Here is a 14,129-nt window from a genome sequence, read left to right as displayed (position 1 = left end):
ATACACAATTGGAAAGTATGTGTGTATGCTGTCAAAGCTTACTTATTACAATAAACAACTTTTCACTCTCTAGAGTGGTAAGTAGCCATTGAAATGCTGCATTTTGGGTGAGCCTAGGCTCTGATGAGGAAGGAGCATAGGGAAACGGGTTCCTGAGGTATGTGACACCCTTTGTTTGGCTTTGCTTCAAACAGGAATATGCTGGACCATACACCTAGGCTGTCCCCTTTTGAAGAACATTACAACTAGCACATGGATCTCAGATACTCTTGAAATATGGCATGTTACTGCTCCTACTTCCAACGAGTCTCAGACTTTTGGCTCTAATCTGATTCATCCTGCTGCCCATCAAATCTAGGACATTTTCTGCCAAATGACTCAAAATCTAGTTATGCAGATGGTGATTAAATTAGTTCATGTCTAATAACCTCTTTGAGCTCCACTATCTGAAGGGGAAGGCTTTTCATCAAACAGACTTACTCTGCATTTAACTTGCTAGCTACAGGCTAAAGTCTATTAAAGAAACATGTAACTATTTTTACAATGCTACAGAGGTGACATTTAGCTTTCCTAACACAGCAATCTGTTTTCTCTACAAGGGTTTACTTTAACGAGATTTCAACCTTATTGCTATCTCTTGCAATATTTGGAGATTTTATTCAAAATGCTTTCACACATACAAATGACTTGAAAACACATCTTTGACAGTTTCTGAGTCTATAACCTTCATATAACCAATAGAAAAACAGGTTTTGATGACTGCCAAAGATGAACACTTTACATCTTTTCCATTAGTTTCCCTCCCTTAAAAGTTTGCTCTGAGATGATGACATGAGAGATAGAGCAGCTAAGTACTCTAGACTCATGGAAAGAGAAAGGCTGTTTGCTGGCAGCCAGGAGGCAGACTTGCAGAATGTGCCCTTGTTTAAATGATTATATATTCCTGAGTGTTTTTGTGTACATAAAAAAAAAAAGATAGAATAGTAGCAAATACTATCAAATGGTGATGCATGGAGGGGATTGTAATCATTGCAATGAAGCGAAATATGATAGTATGAGTGCAAAACTGATGTTTCCCCATGTAAACTATCACTCAATTTCTAATAAAAGCTTTAAAAAACAAGTTTGCTGTGAAATTACACTGTTTTAACTTTCCAACTCCTGCTATGTGATACTTGGTTTTCTATACAGTCAGTCCCTGGTTACAAATGTCCAACTGATTACAGACAACTCCTACTTGCCCTTGCATGTTGTATGAACTTGCCTTCACTTTGAAAGATTGAACCAACACCTGTTGTTGTTATTGTTAAGTGCTGTCAAGTTGGTTCCAACTCATAGCAATCCTGTAGAGGGTTTTTGAGGAGCAGTTAGTGAATTTGAACTGATAATCTTACAGTCAGCAGTCCAGTGCTTACCTAACAGCACCACACAAGGATTCCAACTGAATCCATACTTGCATGTGTAGCTTTTAAATCCCTGGAAAGGCTTTCAATCTCTTCTTGTACTAAAGAAAGGCTAAATAAAAAATATATGAACCTATTCCAACTGACCTACAAATTAGACTTAAAAGACAGACACACTTAGGAACAAATCTCATTCATAACTCAGGACTGCCTGTACACAAACTCCTGAAGTAAAGTATAACCAGGTTTGAATATTAACACCCTACTGTTCTTTTTTAAGATTTTCAATCTCAAACCAATGTAAACCTCAAAGGTGATTTTAGTCCATATGTACCAAATGAACCACAATTAAGTAAATTTATATAGTCAGCAATCTGCAAACATCTGAACCAGTTTCTCTGTCTATTCCTTGCAGTAATAATATTCACTGCAGGTAGTAAATTTCCTCCCTCAGAAAATCTGTTTATGAAATGTCATTCTATTCACTTACTGCTCCTTGGCACACCCACAAGTCCCATGGGCCAGTGTGTCTGTGTCCATGTTCCTCTTTGAAATAAGCATTTCTCACCTACGTAGTCAAAGCTGATCAACCATGAAGACACTTTTTTTTTTTTGACAGTTGTTGGAGCTTGAAATGGGAGAGGAAAATAAACTGAAGAAATTCTTTCAGATATGGATATGAAGAGCCTTCTCCTCCCCTCTACCCCACCCCCACTTCTCTCCAGTGTGAACTATTACACAATAAAACATTAAACATTTGGTTTACAGCATTGATGTTTTCACTTCAAATGAACAACTCTCAGAATACATGGTCAATCAATAAACTTACTTTGAAGGAATGACTCTAAGTAAATTGGAATAAGATGCATACACAGATCTAGATGCCCCCTCATTATTGATTCTAATTCTTAGTTTCCTAATAAGCCAGTTCTTAATCCTTAAGGGAGTGTGGGTTTAGTTGATATATTATGTCTTTTCTTGCATTTCTTGGGGTAATTACCTTCACTAGGATTTTGCCTTTCAAACTTTGAGGGCTTGGAAGTTGTTTGCACTCTTCTCCTGTGTCTACAGAAGACAGATCCAGTTTGTCTCGAAATATTCCCTTCAGGTACTGGGCAATCTTCCTTTGTTGTTGGACACTGCAGTGATTCTCAATGGACAATATAACCGGAAATCTGAAAAGAACAGCAACACATTCTAAAGGGATTGGGTAAAGGCAACTCACAGGGACTTTTGAAAATTATTCTGGATGTAGTGAGCTCTTGCACAAGGCTTGACAACCTTCTTTGAGAATGGCAATGATTAACACACTTCGAAAATGAGAGAGTTGAGATGCACTTATAAAAATCTAAGTTCTCCTGAACAAGTATATTTTGTTATGCATAATGGTTGAACAAAACACCAGTTCATGTGGGTTGAATAAACCTAATATTCTGGATCAGTAAAAAAATGGTAAGTACATTATAAATTTAAAAAAATTTTTTTTGTAAACATAATAATCATAAAGAAAGAAAACTCCTATAATTTTGCCTTATTAATTCAAGTACAGAAACATCTAAGGGACCACTGAATATCATTAGCTATAGTTATTTATTCTAAATATATATACTTATATTCTAAAAATATATATAATCAACACTCAGCTTGAAAATAACTATTAATGCTAAGTAACATAATGCACTTCTATGTTTTATAGCCCCCTATATCAGGCATTTCAAATCATATAAAATTATGTATTAGTCTTTACTCTCAAAAAAGAATCAAGCATTCACTCTATCATTCTCTTAAGTTTCTGTGCTGAAATTCTGAGACCTGCATGAACTGACGTACCCAGACAGCGCAAAGAATTGGTGGGCAAGACAGAAAGGGAACCAGATCTGATTACATTTTACTTACCTTCTGTTTGTTTGTTTTCTTTCATAATACATAATGAAATTATGTTAAATTGATAAGATATATTCAGAAATAGTAGGCAATGTATTTTTTTCCAGAAAATATATAACTAATATTTAAATTGGTCAATATATTTATGTACAGAAGTAAATTCTACTTGTGGGCTCTTATGACAAGCCCAAGGTCTACAACTGCCCTCTGCCCTTCTGAAATTACATTCTCTCCTCATTAGTAAAACCTGAAGCCTAAGGTGAAATTAGAGACAAGCTTTGTGACTAGAATGGGTTTGGTTACTAGACTACAATCAGTTTGCTCACTGTATCTTCTCACAGGTTTCACCCTGGAGTGTTAGGAAGACAGAGAAGCAACAACTACCAACCCTGAGTTCTCTCTGCAATCACATCAGGGAGTGTGAACAATTAATTTGTAAATCATAAAAAGTCTATTAGGACCTACTGATACTTAGTGTAAAGCGTTGCTTCTCCAGGAGGGATTTGTGTCCCCTTTACCCCCATCCTGGGGACATCAATTAGTATTTAGACATTTTTGGCTGTTATAACTTGGATATTGGATATCTACAGACTTATATCTAGTGGTAGATGCTGGTAGTCATTCTACAGGGCATAAGACAGTCTCCTCACAACAAAGAATGCTCTGGTCCAAAAGATCAATAGTGCCAAGCTTGAGAAACTCTGGTACAAAAGTGAAACTGAAATATAAGAAAGAAAATATAAAGGCTGAACTTTAAAAATGCACAGAATAAGCTTACTAACTGTTTTCATTTGAAGTGCCTTTCTCCTATGGGTTAGCAACCCTACAGTAAACACTATCAAGCTGTTGTTGTGTGCTGTTGTATTGGTTCCTACTCCTAGTGATTCTGTATAGGGTTGCCGAGGCTGTACATCTTTCTCCTACAGAGCAGCATGCTGGTGGATTCATATTGCTGACCTTTTAGGTTAGCAGCTCATCACATAACCATTAATCCACCATGGTGCCTATCAAAATTCATAGGTAGCAAGGACTAAAGCCGCCTACAAAATTCATAGGTAGCAAGTTTTCTTACCAGCCTATTTCACAGATTAGAAAATAATGGCAAAATTACTTCTCCAACTTGGCTAGGACTAGTAGAAACCACAGTGTTACAGAACCACCAGAATTCAGTACAGAAGATTTTTTTTTCATTTAAATGATAATATAAACTGAACCTACAGTGTAGCAAGTGTCTCTTATTAAAACTGCATTTTAACCTCATGATTAGTTAATGAGAAAAACAAATATTAAGAATGTTTTAAGGCTACTAACTTCTATAAAACTAATTTTATAAAACTGTATTCTAATTTACTTCTTTAAATTCAAAATAATTCCATGAATGCTTGGAACATTGTGGGCACCATACCAGGCACTAAAGAATGAATAAGAAATGAGTAAGACATCCTTGCATTTACTGGGAGCTCACAATCTTCAAAACCTAAAAGAAGGCAAGTAGACCAGTAATACTTAGAAAGTGCTACATGGTATGTCAGAAATATGTTGAGGGCTTGAAGGACAAAGAAGAGGGAGATATACATCAGTGGGTGGTATTAGTAAGTTTGCCAGAGGGACAATGCTTAGTCAGAGTTTTGTAGGAAAGACAGGAATTAGATATTCAAAATAATAAGGAAGGAGGTTCCAAGCAGAGAAAACAGCATGTGTGAGGGCAGGAAGGTGTGAAAGAACAAGGCCCACTGAGGAAGTTAAAAGACAGTTACTGAAGGCAGAAGCCAAGTATGTGTGGAACAATGATGGAAGATGGCCCCAGAAGAGAAGAATCAAAAGACGTTAGGTCTTGAAGGGTCATGGTGGACATGCAGAGGATGAAACAAAGGGAGAGTGAAAATGGAGAGAAGGCAAAGAGTCAAAAGATATTTAGGAACAGAATTGGCAAGGACTGGAGGAATCTAGAACTACTTCCAGTGTTGCCCATGACTGTAAAAAGAATAGAGCAATAGGAAATTTGGCAGAATAAGATGATGAGTTCAGTTTTGAGGGTAAGCTTCTAGTCAGCAGGGCTCTCATCTTTTGTTCAGTACTGTGGTCTCTGCACAGTCTGTCTGGCTTATAGTTCCTGTTGTTACTTGCCATCGAGTCAATTGTGAGTCGTGGCACCACATGTGTGCAGAGTAGAATTGCTCCTAATGTTTTCAAAACCATGACATTTTATTGGCAGATTGGTAGGTCTGCCTTCCAAGGTATCTGTGAGTGAATTTAAACTGTCAATCTTTTGGCTAGTAGTCAAGCACTTAACCATTTATGGAATACAGGGCTTCTGACTAGGCACCATTGAAATATCTGTGGAACAAGTAAATGAATGAAGGTTGCTGTTATGTACCTATGGAGTTTTGCTGTGGTGCCATAGGATAAGCACTGAACCAGAATATCGGTTTGAATTGCAAGGTCAGTGGTTCAAACTCACTAGTCCTACCTCAGAAACCATATATAGCATTGCTCTGAATCAGAATTGACTCGACGGCACTTAACAACAACAATGGGATACTCAGATGAATTTTTATTGAAACTTTTTAATGCAGATCTGGAACCTAGATAAAGTTCTGGACATATAGTTAGACATGTATCTAAAATAAAGTAGACCAACGTCAATACTTCAGCAAACATTAATTATTAGGAGAATAGGGAAATAGAATAGAAGAGCAGAGGTCAAAAATAAAGACGAATGAGAGTCTATGATAGCAATGGCAGAGAGAACATCACAATGAAATACAAAAAAGCAAGCAAACAGTCAACGTTATCAAATGGCAAGGAGGAGTCAAGCAACATAAAGACGCCAGACACCTTAGTATATCTCGGGCATCTAACAAGTCTAAAAACTCATATATTATTCTCTTCTTGTACTGTAATATAGTCTCAATAAATGAGCATGCATTTCCAGACTATGGACACTTTGTACATTCCAAGTGTAGAAACTGAGAGCTCACTCTGTCTAAAAGTGTTTTCAAGCAATCAAGGTAAGAGAAAATGGAGCAAGGTATAAATGAAATATGAGAAAATCTAAACAGGGAGCCTGAATTATTTGTTCATGATGTTTTGCTAAGACGGAAGGAGAGAAAAGGGATAGTAGGAAGGGAAATGTAGAATCCAAGGTTTTGTAGTCACATGTCACCTGGTGATATTCTATTTATAGGGTTTGGCTCTCAGATATTGCTATACTTACTCATTCTTCACAAAGGCGTGCTTGTTGATGGTCTCCACCACATCTCTGAAGAGAATTTTGGAAGTGAGGGTATAACCATGGTGTACCACTGGTTCCCCATCTGGGCCGTCCCAACAGTCAACTGTCAAAACCAGAACTTCATGTCAACAACCCAAAGCCAATCGTGTATATTAATTCTTCAGGAAATATCACACATGTATTTTAAGCTATTTTAAATAATAATAATAATAATACCCAATACAATCATGACAATAATAGCAGAGAGAGGAATGCATGCTCTGCCATATGTATTATAGTAAGAGACCACTACCATCAAGACAATTCCAATTCACAGTGACGCTGCTACCCTATTGGACAAAGTAGAGTTGTTCTATAGGATTTCCAAGGCTGCAAATTTTTATGGAAGCTAACTGCCATATCTTTTTCTCATGGAGGGACTGGTGGGTTTGAACCAATGACTTTTTGGTTAGCAAACCAACACTCAACCCACTGCACCACCAGGGCTCCTTATGGTGGTGTCGTGTGCCGTGGAGTCCATTCTGACTCATAGCATCCCTGCATAGGGTTTCCGAGGCTGTAAATCTTTATGGGAGCAAAGCCTCATCTTTCTTGCATAGAACATTTCGAACTGCTAACCTTGAGGTTAGCAGCCTGATTCATAACCATTGTGCTACCAGAGCGCCTTAGGACTCCTTAGAGTGAGAACTGAAGATAATAAATAGTTTGGCTTTGAACATTTATAGTTAGCAAACGAGTACTGGTGTGGTGCTGCAGGATAAGGCATTAAACCCCAAGGTCAGTTTGAACCACTCCTCGAAAACCCTATACAGGGCTGGTATTGGGCTGGAACAAACTCAACAGCACTTAACAACAACAGCAAGTTAGTAAAACATATCAAGTTCATTAAGTTAGCCTAACATTTGCAAAAAACTTTCTTTTACAGTTGATCCAAATCTAATCAAGTGGGCCCAAGGACTTAGAGGTATTTCTTAAAAGATTATTCTTCCAAATTCACTTTTCCAGGTTACTAAGAGGAGTCCTGGTATGGTGCTGTGGGCTAATGCATCAGACTGCAAAGTTGTTTGAACTGCAAGGTCGCTGGTTCAAGCTCACCAGCTGCTCCTTGGAAACCCTACACAGAGTCGCTATGGGTCGAAATCAACTCTATGGCACTTCACAACAACAAGAAAGCCTCTTGTTACGTTGGAGAGTCCTCAAATCAATTACAGAGCTTTTCGTTATTGTTTCCATTCATTTATTTCTATTCTAATAATTTTAGTTATAAAAACAATGTTGACTTCCTAAATTTAAATTCTCCACTCCTGCCAAAATTTATATAAATATGAGCAAATTATTTAATTATATAGAACCTTGCCTTCCCCAGCTATAAAAGAGTAATAATGGTGCCTCATAAATTTGAGTGATGATTAAATACATGCAAAGTACACTACTTGACATATAGTAACACTTAGTGTTAGAATAGAATTATTGTTATTATAGAACACTACTTGACATATAGTAACAATTATTGTTCTTGATATTAATGATCTTGTTATATATGCAAACTTATTGCCTTCCAGCTGGAAAATGGTACAATCACTTCCTTATCACCCTTTCTTGACTTAGAATTTGTCTTCCTTTATTTTACACCCTATTATTAGACTAATTTATTTTAAAAAAACAAAAACAAAAAAACAATTGCTTTCATTCTACTGTTCCTGTGCTCAAATACCAACTCAGTGTACTGCAAAGTGTCCAACACATAGGCACTAAGTAACTATATACCAAATAGATAGTAAATTTCCTACTGAAGCTTGTGACTTCTTTACTCAAAGGTCACTATTGCTTGTGCTAGGGATAGGTTTGCCACTCAGTGTGCCTATTTTCTCTTTTGCCCAGTCACACAGTTGCACTACATTTTGCAGCCTCACTTGCAGTACGATGTGTCCAATGAAATGTAGATAGAAATGGAACACACCACTTCTCTCTAAGTCTGGTCCATGAAAACTGACCTTACACAGCCATCCATGTTCTCTGCTCTTCTGCTTTGACTTTTGAAGTCAAGTGCCGACAATAACCTGGCACAAGATGGACAGTACCTCAACCCCTATGTCATTGCTTGAAACATTCACTCATAGGAATGTCCACTTTGGACTTCATGTAAGCAAGAAATAAACTTCACGTGTTTTAAGGCACAGAGATTTTGAGATTTACTGAAAAGGAAACTGTAGATGATAAGTGCTGTCAAGTCAGTTCTGACTCATAGTGACCCTGTATAGGGTTTCCTAAGAAATGATGGTGAGTATGAACCACTGACCTTGCAGTTACTAGTCCAGTCTAATCCTACAGCACCACAGCAGGACTCCATTAAGGAAACTACTGTTGCCTTAAAATTAATACCCTATCTTTTGTCTGACAGGTCAATCTTCCCTACACCCAAACTCATAAGACTTGTTCTTTCAGTTAAGCAATTTCCCCATCTACAATCCTACTTTCTTACCTTTGCTTCTCTCATATTTTTGATAAATGGAAAAGTCCCTTTGCACTTTGGTTATTAAATTCCAATCAGGGCTGAGCTAGAATCCCATAAGATCTCTCCCTTCCTCATATCAAGGTTCACATACTCAAATGTCAACAAGAGTCTAGCAGTTAACATAAAAAAGTAAAGTAACCTAATAGAACATGTGCGCCAGAAGTTGTTATATGCAGTCAAAGTTGGTTCCGACTTCTAGTGACCCTCATAGGGTTTCCAAAGTTGGAAATCTTTAAGGAATAGAAAACCTCATTTGTTCCCCCAATGTGTGTCTAGATGTGATAAATCCCTCTCATTGTCAATCATTGCTAAGTAGGAATGAGGACACTGGTTGCCAAATCTTCTGAGAAAAGTTAAAAATCTGTATTTTATTGCTGTGATTCTCCCCTGTTTTTAAATATTGGCAATTAATCCATGTGGATCAAACATAAACACCATGTGGATCAAACATAAACAAGTTTCCAGGCTGGATTTGGCTAACAGAAAGCGAACTGAAATCTCTACATTTTAATGAGGACCCCATGGTTCAGAATGACACTTGCTCTTCTACTTCATGTTCTCTATTATTCAATGTTAGAATCCTATACCCATAGCATGGAGTCCTGGTATGGTGTTGTGGGTTAGTGCACTGGACTGCAAAGTTGGTTTGAACTGTAACATCAGCAGTTCAAGCTCACCAGCTGCTCCTCGGAAACCCAATAAAGGGTTGCTACGAGTCAGAACCAGCTTCACGGCACTAAGCAACAACAACAGATCCATAGCATAATAGGTGTTCAATAAATATGCATTACTCAGAGCATATCCTCTATGCATATGCTTTGTATATCACCACAGGAAATAGCTCCATTTTCCTTCCAAAACTTTCAAAAGGTTCACCGTAAACATAATCCTAGCTGTTTCACTGGTAGCGTAGTGGTTACAAATCGGGCTGCTAACTTCAAGGTCAGCAGTTCGAAATTACCAGTCGTTCTGCAGATGAAAGAGTAGGCTTTCTGCTCCCATAAGGATTTATAGCCTTGGAAACCCTGTGCAGGGTCACTATAAGTTGGAACCGACTCCATTGTACTTAACAACAACAACAAGAACAAACTAAATCAACTAAATACTGGCTGTTCAAATATCATTATGAAAATAATTGGAGAAGCAAAAAGGGCCGTCAAATTTATGTTGTAGGAATAATAAAAACAAAATTTCAGAATGAGGATGCTGTGAGAAGACCAAAGGTCTTGGGGATACCATCTTACAAAAACTATCATACTATTCCTTATGGCCCAGAAATGAGGTCACATCTATCAAAGACATCTTCTCAAGAAAAGTTTCATCCATCTTCTTCCATATTGTTGCTGTGTTAAGTGTCAAGTCAGTTCCAACTCACAGCGACTCTATGTACAACAGAACAAAACACTGCCAGGTGTTTAAAACACTAGTCCTCCGCACAATTGCAAATACGCTAAACCCATTGCTAGTTCCACTGTGCCAGTCCGTCTCATTGGGGATCTTCATTTTATTCTTTGTCCCTCCACTTCATCAAGCATAATGTCCATCTCCAGGGATTGTTCCCTCCTGATAATATGTCCAAAGTATAAGACACAAATTTTAGCTATCTAGCTTCTAAGGAGCATTCTAGTTGTCCTTTTATCAAACAGATGTGTTTGTTCTTCTGGTAGAAATGGCACCTTTAATATTCTTCTCCAACACCATTACACAAAGGCATCAATTCTTCAATGGTTTTCCTTATTCACTGTCCAACATTCACATGCATATGAAGCAGCTGTTGAAAATACCATGGTTTCGATCATGTACACCATAGTCTTATAACTGACATCTTTTCACTCTAACACTTTAAAGAGGTCTTGTGCAGCAGATTTACCTAATGCAACACACCATTTGATTTCTTGATTACTGCTTCCTTTAGTGTTGATGGTGGACCAAGCTAACCAAAGTCTTTGACAACTTCAAAATTTTCAATATTTATCATAATGTTGGAGTCCTGGTGTGGCACTGTGGGTTAATGCACTGGACTGCAATCTTGGTTTGAACCACAAGGTCAGTGGTTCAAGCTCACCAACCACTCCTTGGAAACTCTATACAGGGTCGCTCTGGGTCAGAACGGACTCAAACGGCACTTAACAACAACATCATGATGTTATTTATTGGTCTCTTTACATTGTTCTCTTTACACTGAAGTACAACCCATGCCAAAGGTTGTGCTCTTTGATCTTTATCAGTAAATACTTTTCACTTTCAGCAAGCAAAGTTGTATCATCTGCATATCACAGATTGTTAATGAGCCTTTCTCCAATCCTGATGCCACGTTCATATTCATATAATCCAACCTTCATTTATTTGCTCAGCACAGCCTGAGTAAGTATGATGAAAAAATAGAACCCTAGCACACATCTTTACTGATTTAAAACAATTCAGTGTCCCCTTGTTCTGTCTGAACAACTATCTCTTGCTCTATGTACAGTTTCCTCATGAACAGGATTAAATCCTCCAGAATAGTCATTCGACACAGAGTTGTGCAAAGCATGTCATGATCAACAGTTGAAAGCCTTTGCTTAGTCAATAAAGCATAGGTGAGCATCTTTCTGATATTTTTGCTTCCAGCCAAGATCCATCTTACTTTACTAATGATATCCCTAGTTCCATATCCTCATCTAAATAGACTTGAACCTCTGGCAGTTCCCTGTCAATGTACAGTTGCAGTGGTTTTTTTAATTATCTCTAGCAAAAAATTTACTTGGATGTATTATTAATGATATTGTCCAATGGTTTCCACATTCCACTGAGTCACCTTTCTTTGAAATGGACACAAATATGGATCTCTTCCAATCATTTGGCCTCGTAGTTGTCTTCCAAATTTCTTGGCATAGATGAGTGAGTGCCTCCAGTGCTGCATCACTTTGTTGAAAGATGTCAATTTGTATCCCATCAATTCTCAGACCCTTGTTCTTTGAAAATGCCTTCAGTATACTTCTTCCTTCAGTATCATTGGCTCTTTTTTTTTGTTTGTTTATTGTGAATTATGTGTTAGTTTACATGGGTGAACATTATCTTTACATTCATCCTATCGTACTTTGTTTCATTGCAATGATCACAATCCCCCGCATGCATAATCAAACACCCAAAGGGCACACCTCACACTCCTGACAGCCCCCCGCCACCCCGACCACCAATACACAACCCCTCTCCCTCCCTGAGTCCAGAGTCCCCAGCTGCTCCTTCTGTCCACATCATCTCTGCGTCCATACCCCTAATGTCACTGCCTCTCCTGACACAGTCTTGCACTTTGCTTTTCTCCCATAATGGTTCCAGGGATCTCCACTCCTGGACTGCAATATCAGCCACTCCCCTCCTTTTGTTACCATTTACATTTACCTTTCCAACACTCACTGTCAGACCTGATAGCAATCATTCCCTATTGAACCACAGGAGTCCTTTCCCCATCACCTTTTATCAACCCCATCCAGACAGGTTGGAAACAACTCAGTAGAGGTTCTACCTTTCCCTGCATCCTCTGGAGCTAGGTTCCCTATTGAAAGCTTGTAAGCCAGTCACTTCTTGCCTTTGTAGTCTCCCCATTTTGGGTAGCCAATGTCTAAGTTCCCCTTTCCTGTTGACCTTGTGTACCAAGGGGGTGGGAATGATCCTCACTATAGAGATTTGTCCTCTCCTTTGTCATACTGCATCCGCAAGCATAGGTCAAGATCATCCACTTGTAGTGGGTTACTCCTTTTTCTTCCCTCTTCTTTCTTCCTCTAGTCAGGTTCTGATCATCCAGCCATTGATGCCAGGACAAATGGGTACTATCTGCAAGTGTGGGTGTTCTTGTGCATCCTCCCTCACTTTATATTAGCTGGATGCTTCACACTCTGTTCTAGTCCTGTGAGGCCATGTCCCTGCCCCTGGTACCAGAAGTCCCCAGGTCTCGTCATACTGCTGGTTAACCAGGTCTCAATCCAGTTTAACAGGAGTCTAATGAATGTGGTTGGACTTAGTTCACAACTTCATTGCTGTTTTTTCTCCTTATTGGAAACCAACATGGTCAGCAGCACAACCATATGCCTACCAGTGTATTCCATTTGAGTTTCAGTCTCAAAGTGGGGTTTGCCTTGAGGGGACCTGACCACTTGCCTTGATGGCTCCCTGGGGAACAACTTGCTTGTTCTTGTCAATTGGACTGCTGTTATTGGGTTTTTTTGGTTTTGTTTTTGTTTTTCCTACTGGTCTTTCTTTCAAGAAGCATCTTATGTTCTTCTAGCTGCTCCAGACTGGTCTGCTTGTCCTATCACATGGGAATGTCCCACCTCAGCAGATTCTGGATGAGGATCAGGATTCCACCTATGGTCTTGTGCAATGTAAAGACTTTGCAGGGAGCCTCCTTCATTGGGCAAGTTCTAACCCCATTTTAGTTATTCCAAATAGTTATAGGCTGAAGACAGACTTACAAGCTTTCTCTGGTGATGTTTCTGGCTATTCCTCTCTCTCCGCTTCAAGTGTCTATTTTACAATAGTAGGCAAGGGAAACCAAGATTCAACAGACAGCCAAGCATCTTGACATCATTTCCCCACTTTTAGCCATTCAAGTCATGCCTCAATCTTTATATCCAGGAGCCCTGTTGTTCCACATTTGTGCTTACATGCATTATTTACCTCTGTCCCATTTAGCCCATGTAAACCTACCTAGCTATTCTCCCATCCGCCTTATTTTTCCTTTCCCCTTCCCCTTCCAGAGTATTGCCACCCCCAGCACCAAACTATCCTATGTCTATTCCATATCCTGTGTTCCACTATCCTGTGCCTATTCCCTACCCTGTGTTCCATCTTCCCCTCCCTCCCCCTCACCCCACCCTGTACACACCAGTAACCAACAAAAAAAGGATAATAATAAAATGAAAGATAAATTTTTCCCCCTTTTAGTGTGGGTGCTTTTTAAAATCTTTCACAATAATGGTCCTATGCAGTATTTCTCCTTTTGTGACTCACTGATTTCACTCAGCATAATGTCCTCAAGGTTCATCCACGTTACGTGGTGGCTTGCTGCTTCGTTGTTATTCTTCAGGGTAGCATAGTATTCCATTGTGTATAT

At 38.7% G+C, this 14,129-nt stretch overlaps 1 protein-coding gene across 3 annotated transcripts in view; it reads right to left on the bottom strand.

Moving 5' to 3' along the window:
• The window catches only part of PLCH1 (phospholipase C, eta 1), a 238,126-nt gene that overhangs the window by 80,664 nt on the left and 143,333 nt on the right, over positions 1-14,129 (bottom strand). For all 3 annotated transcript variants that reach the window (XM_006867956.1, XM_006867954.1, XM_006867955.1), the window contains 2 exons: positions 6,505-6,625; positions 2,404-2,578 (listed from right to left, as the gene is read on the bottom strand). In XM_006867956.1, coding sequence (XP_006868018.1) covers positions 2,404-2,578; positions 6,505-6,625 — 296 coding nt within the window. The remainder of the gene's footprint in view (positions 1-2,403; positions 2,579-6,504; positions 6,626-14,129) is intronic.

Source organism: Chrysochloris asiatica, unplaced genomic scaffold, assembly GCF_000296735.1.
Source record: "Chrysochloris asiatica unplaced genomic scaffold, ChrAsi1.0 scaffold00113, whole genome shotgun sequence".
Classification (NCBI taxonomy): domain Eukaryota; kingdom Metazoa; phylum Chordata; class Mammalia; order Afrosoricida; family Chrysochloridae; genus Chrysochloris; species Chrysochloris asiatica.
The sequence above is the reverse complement of the archived record's forward strand: the minus strand, read 5'-3'. Positions and strand labels throughout refer to the sequence as shown.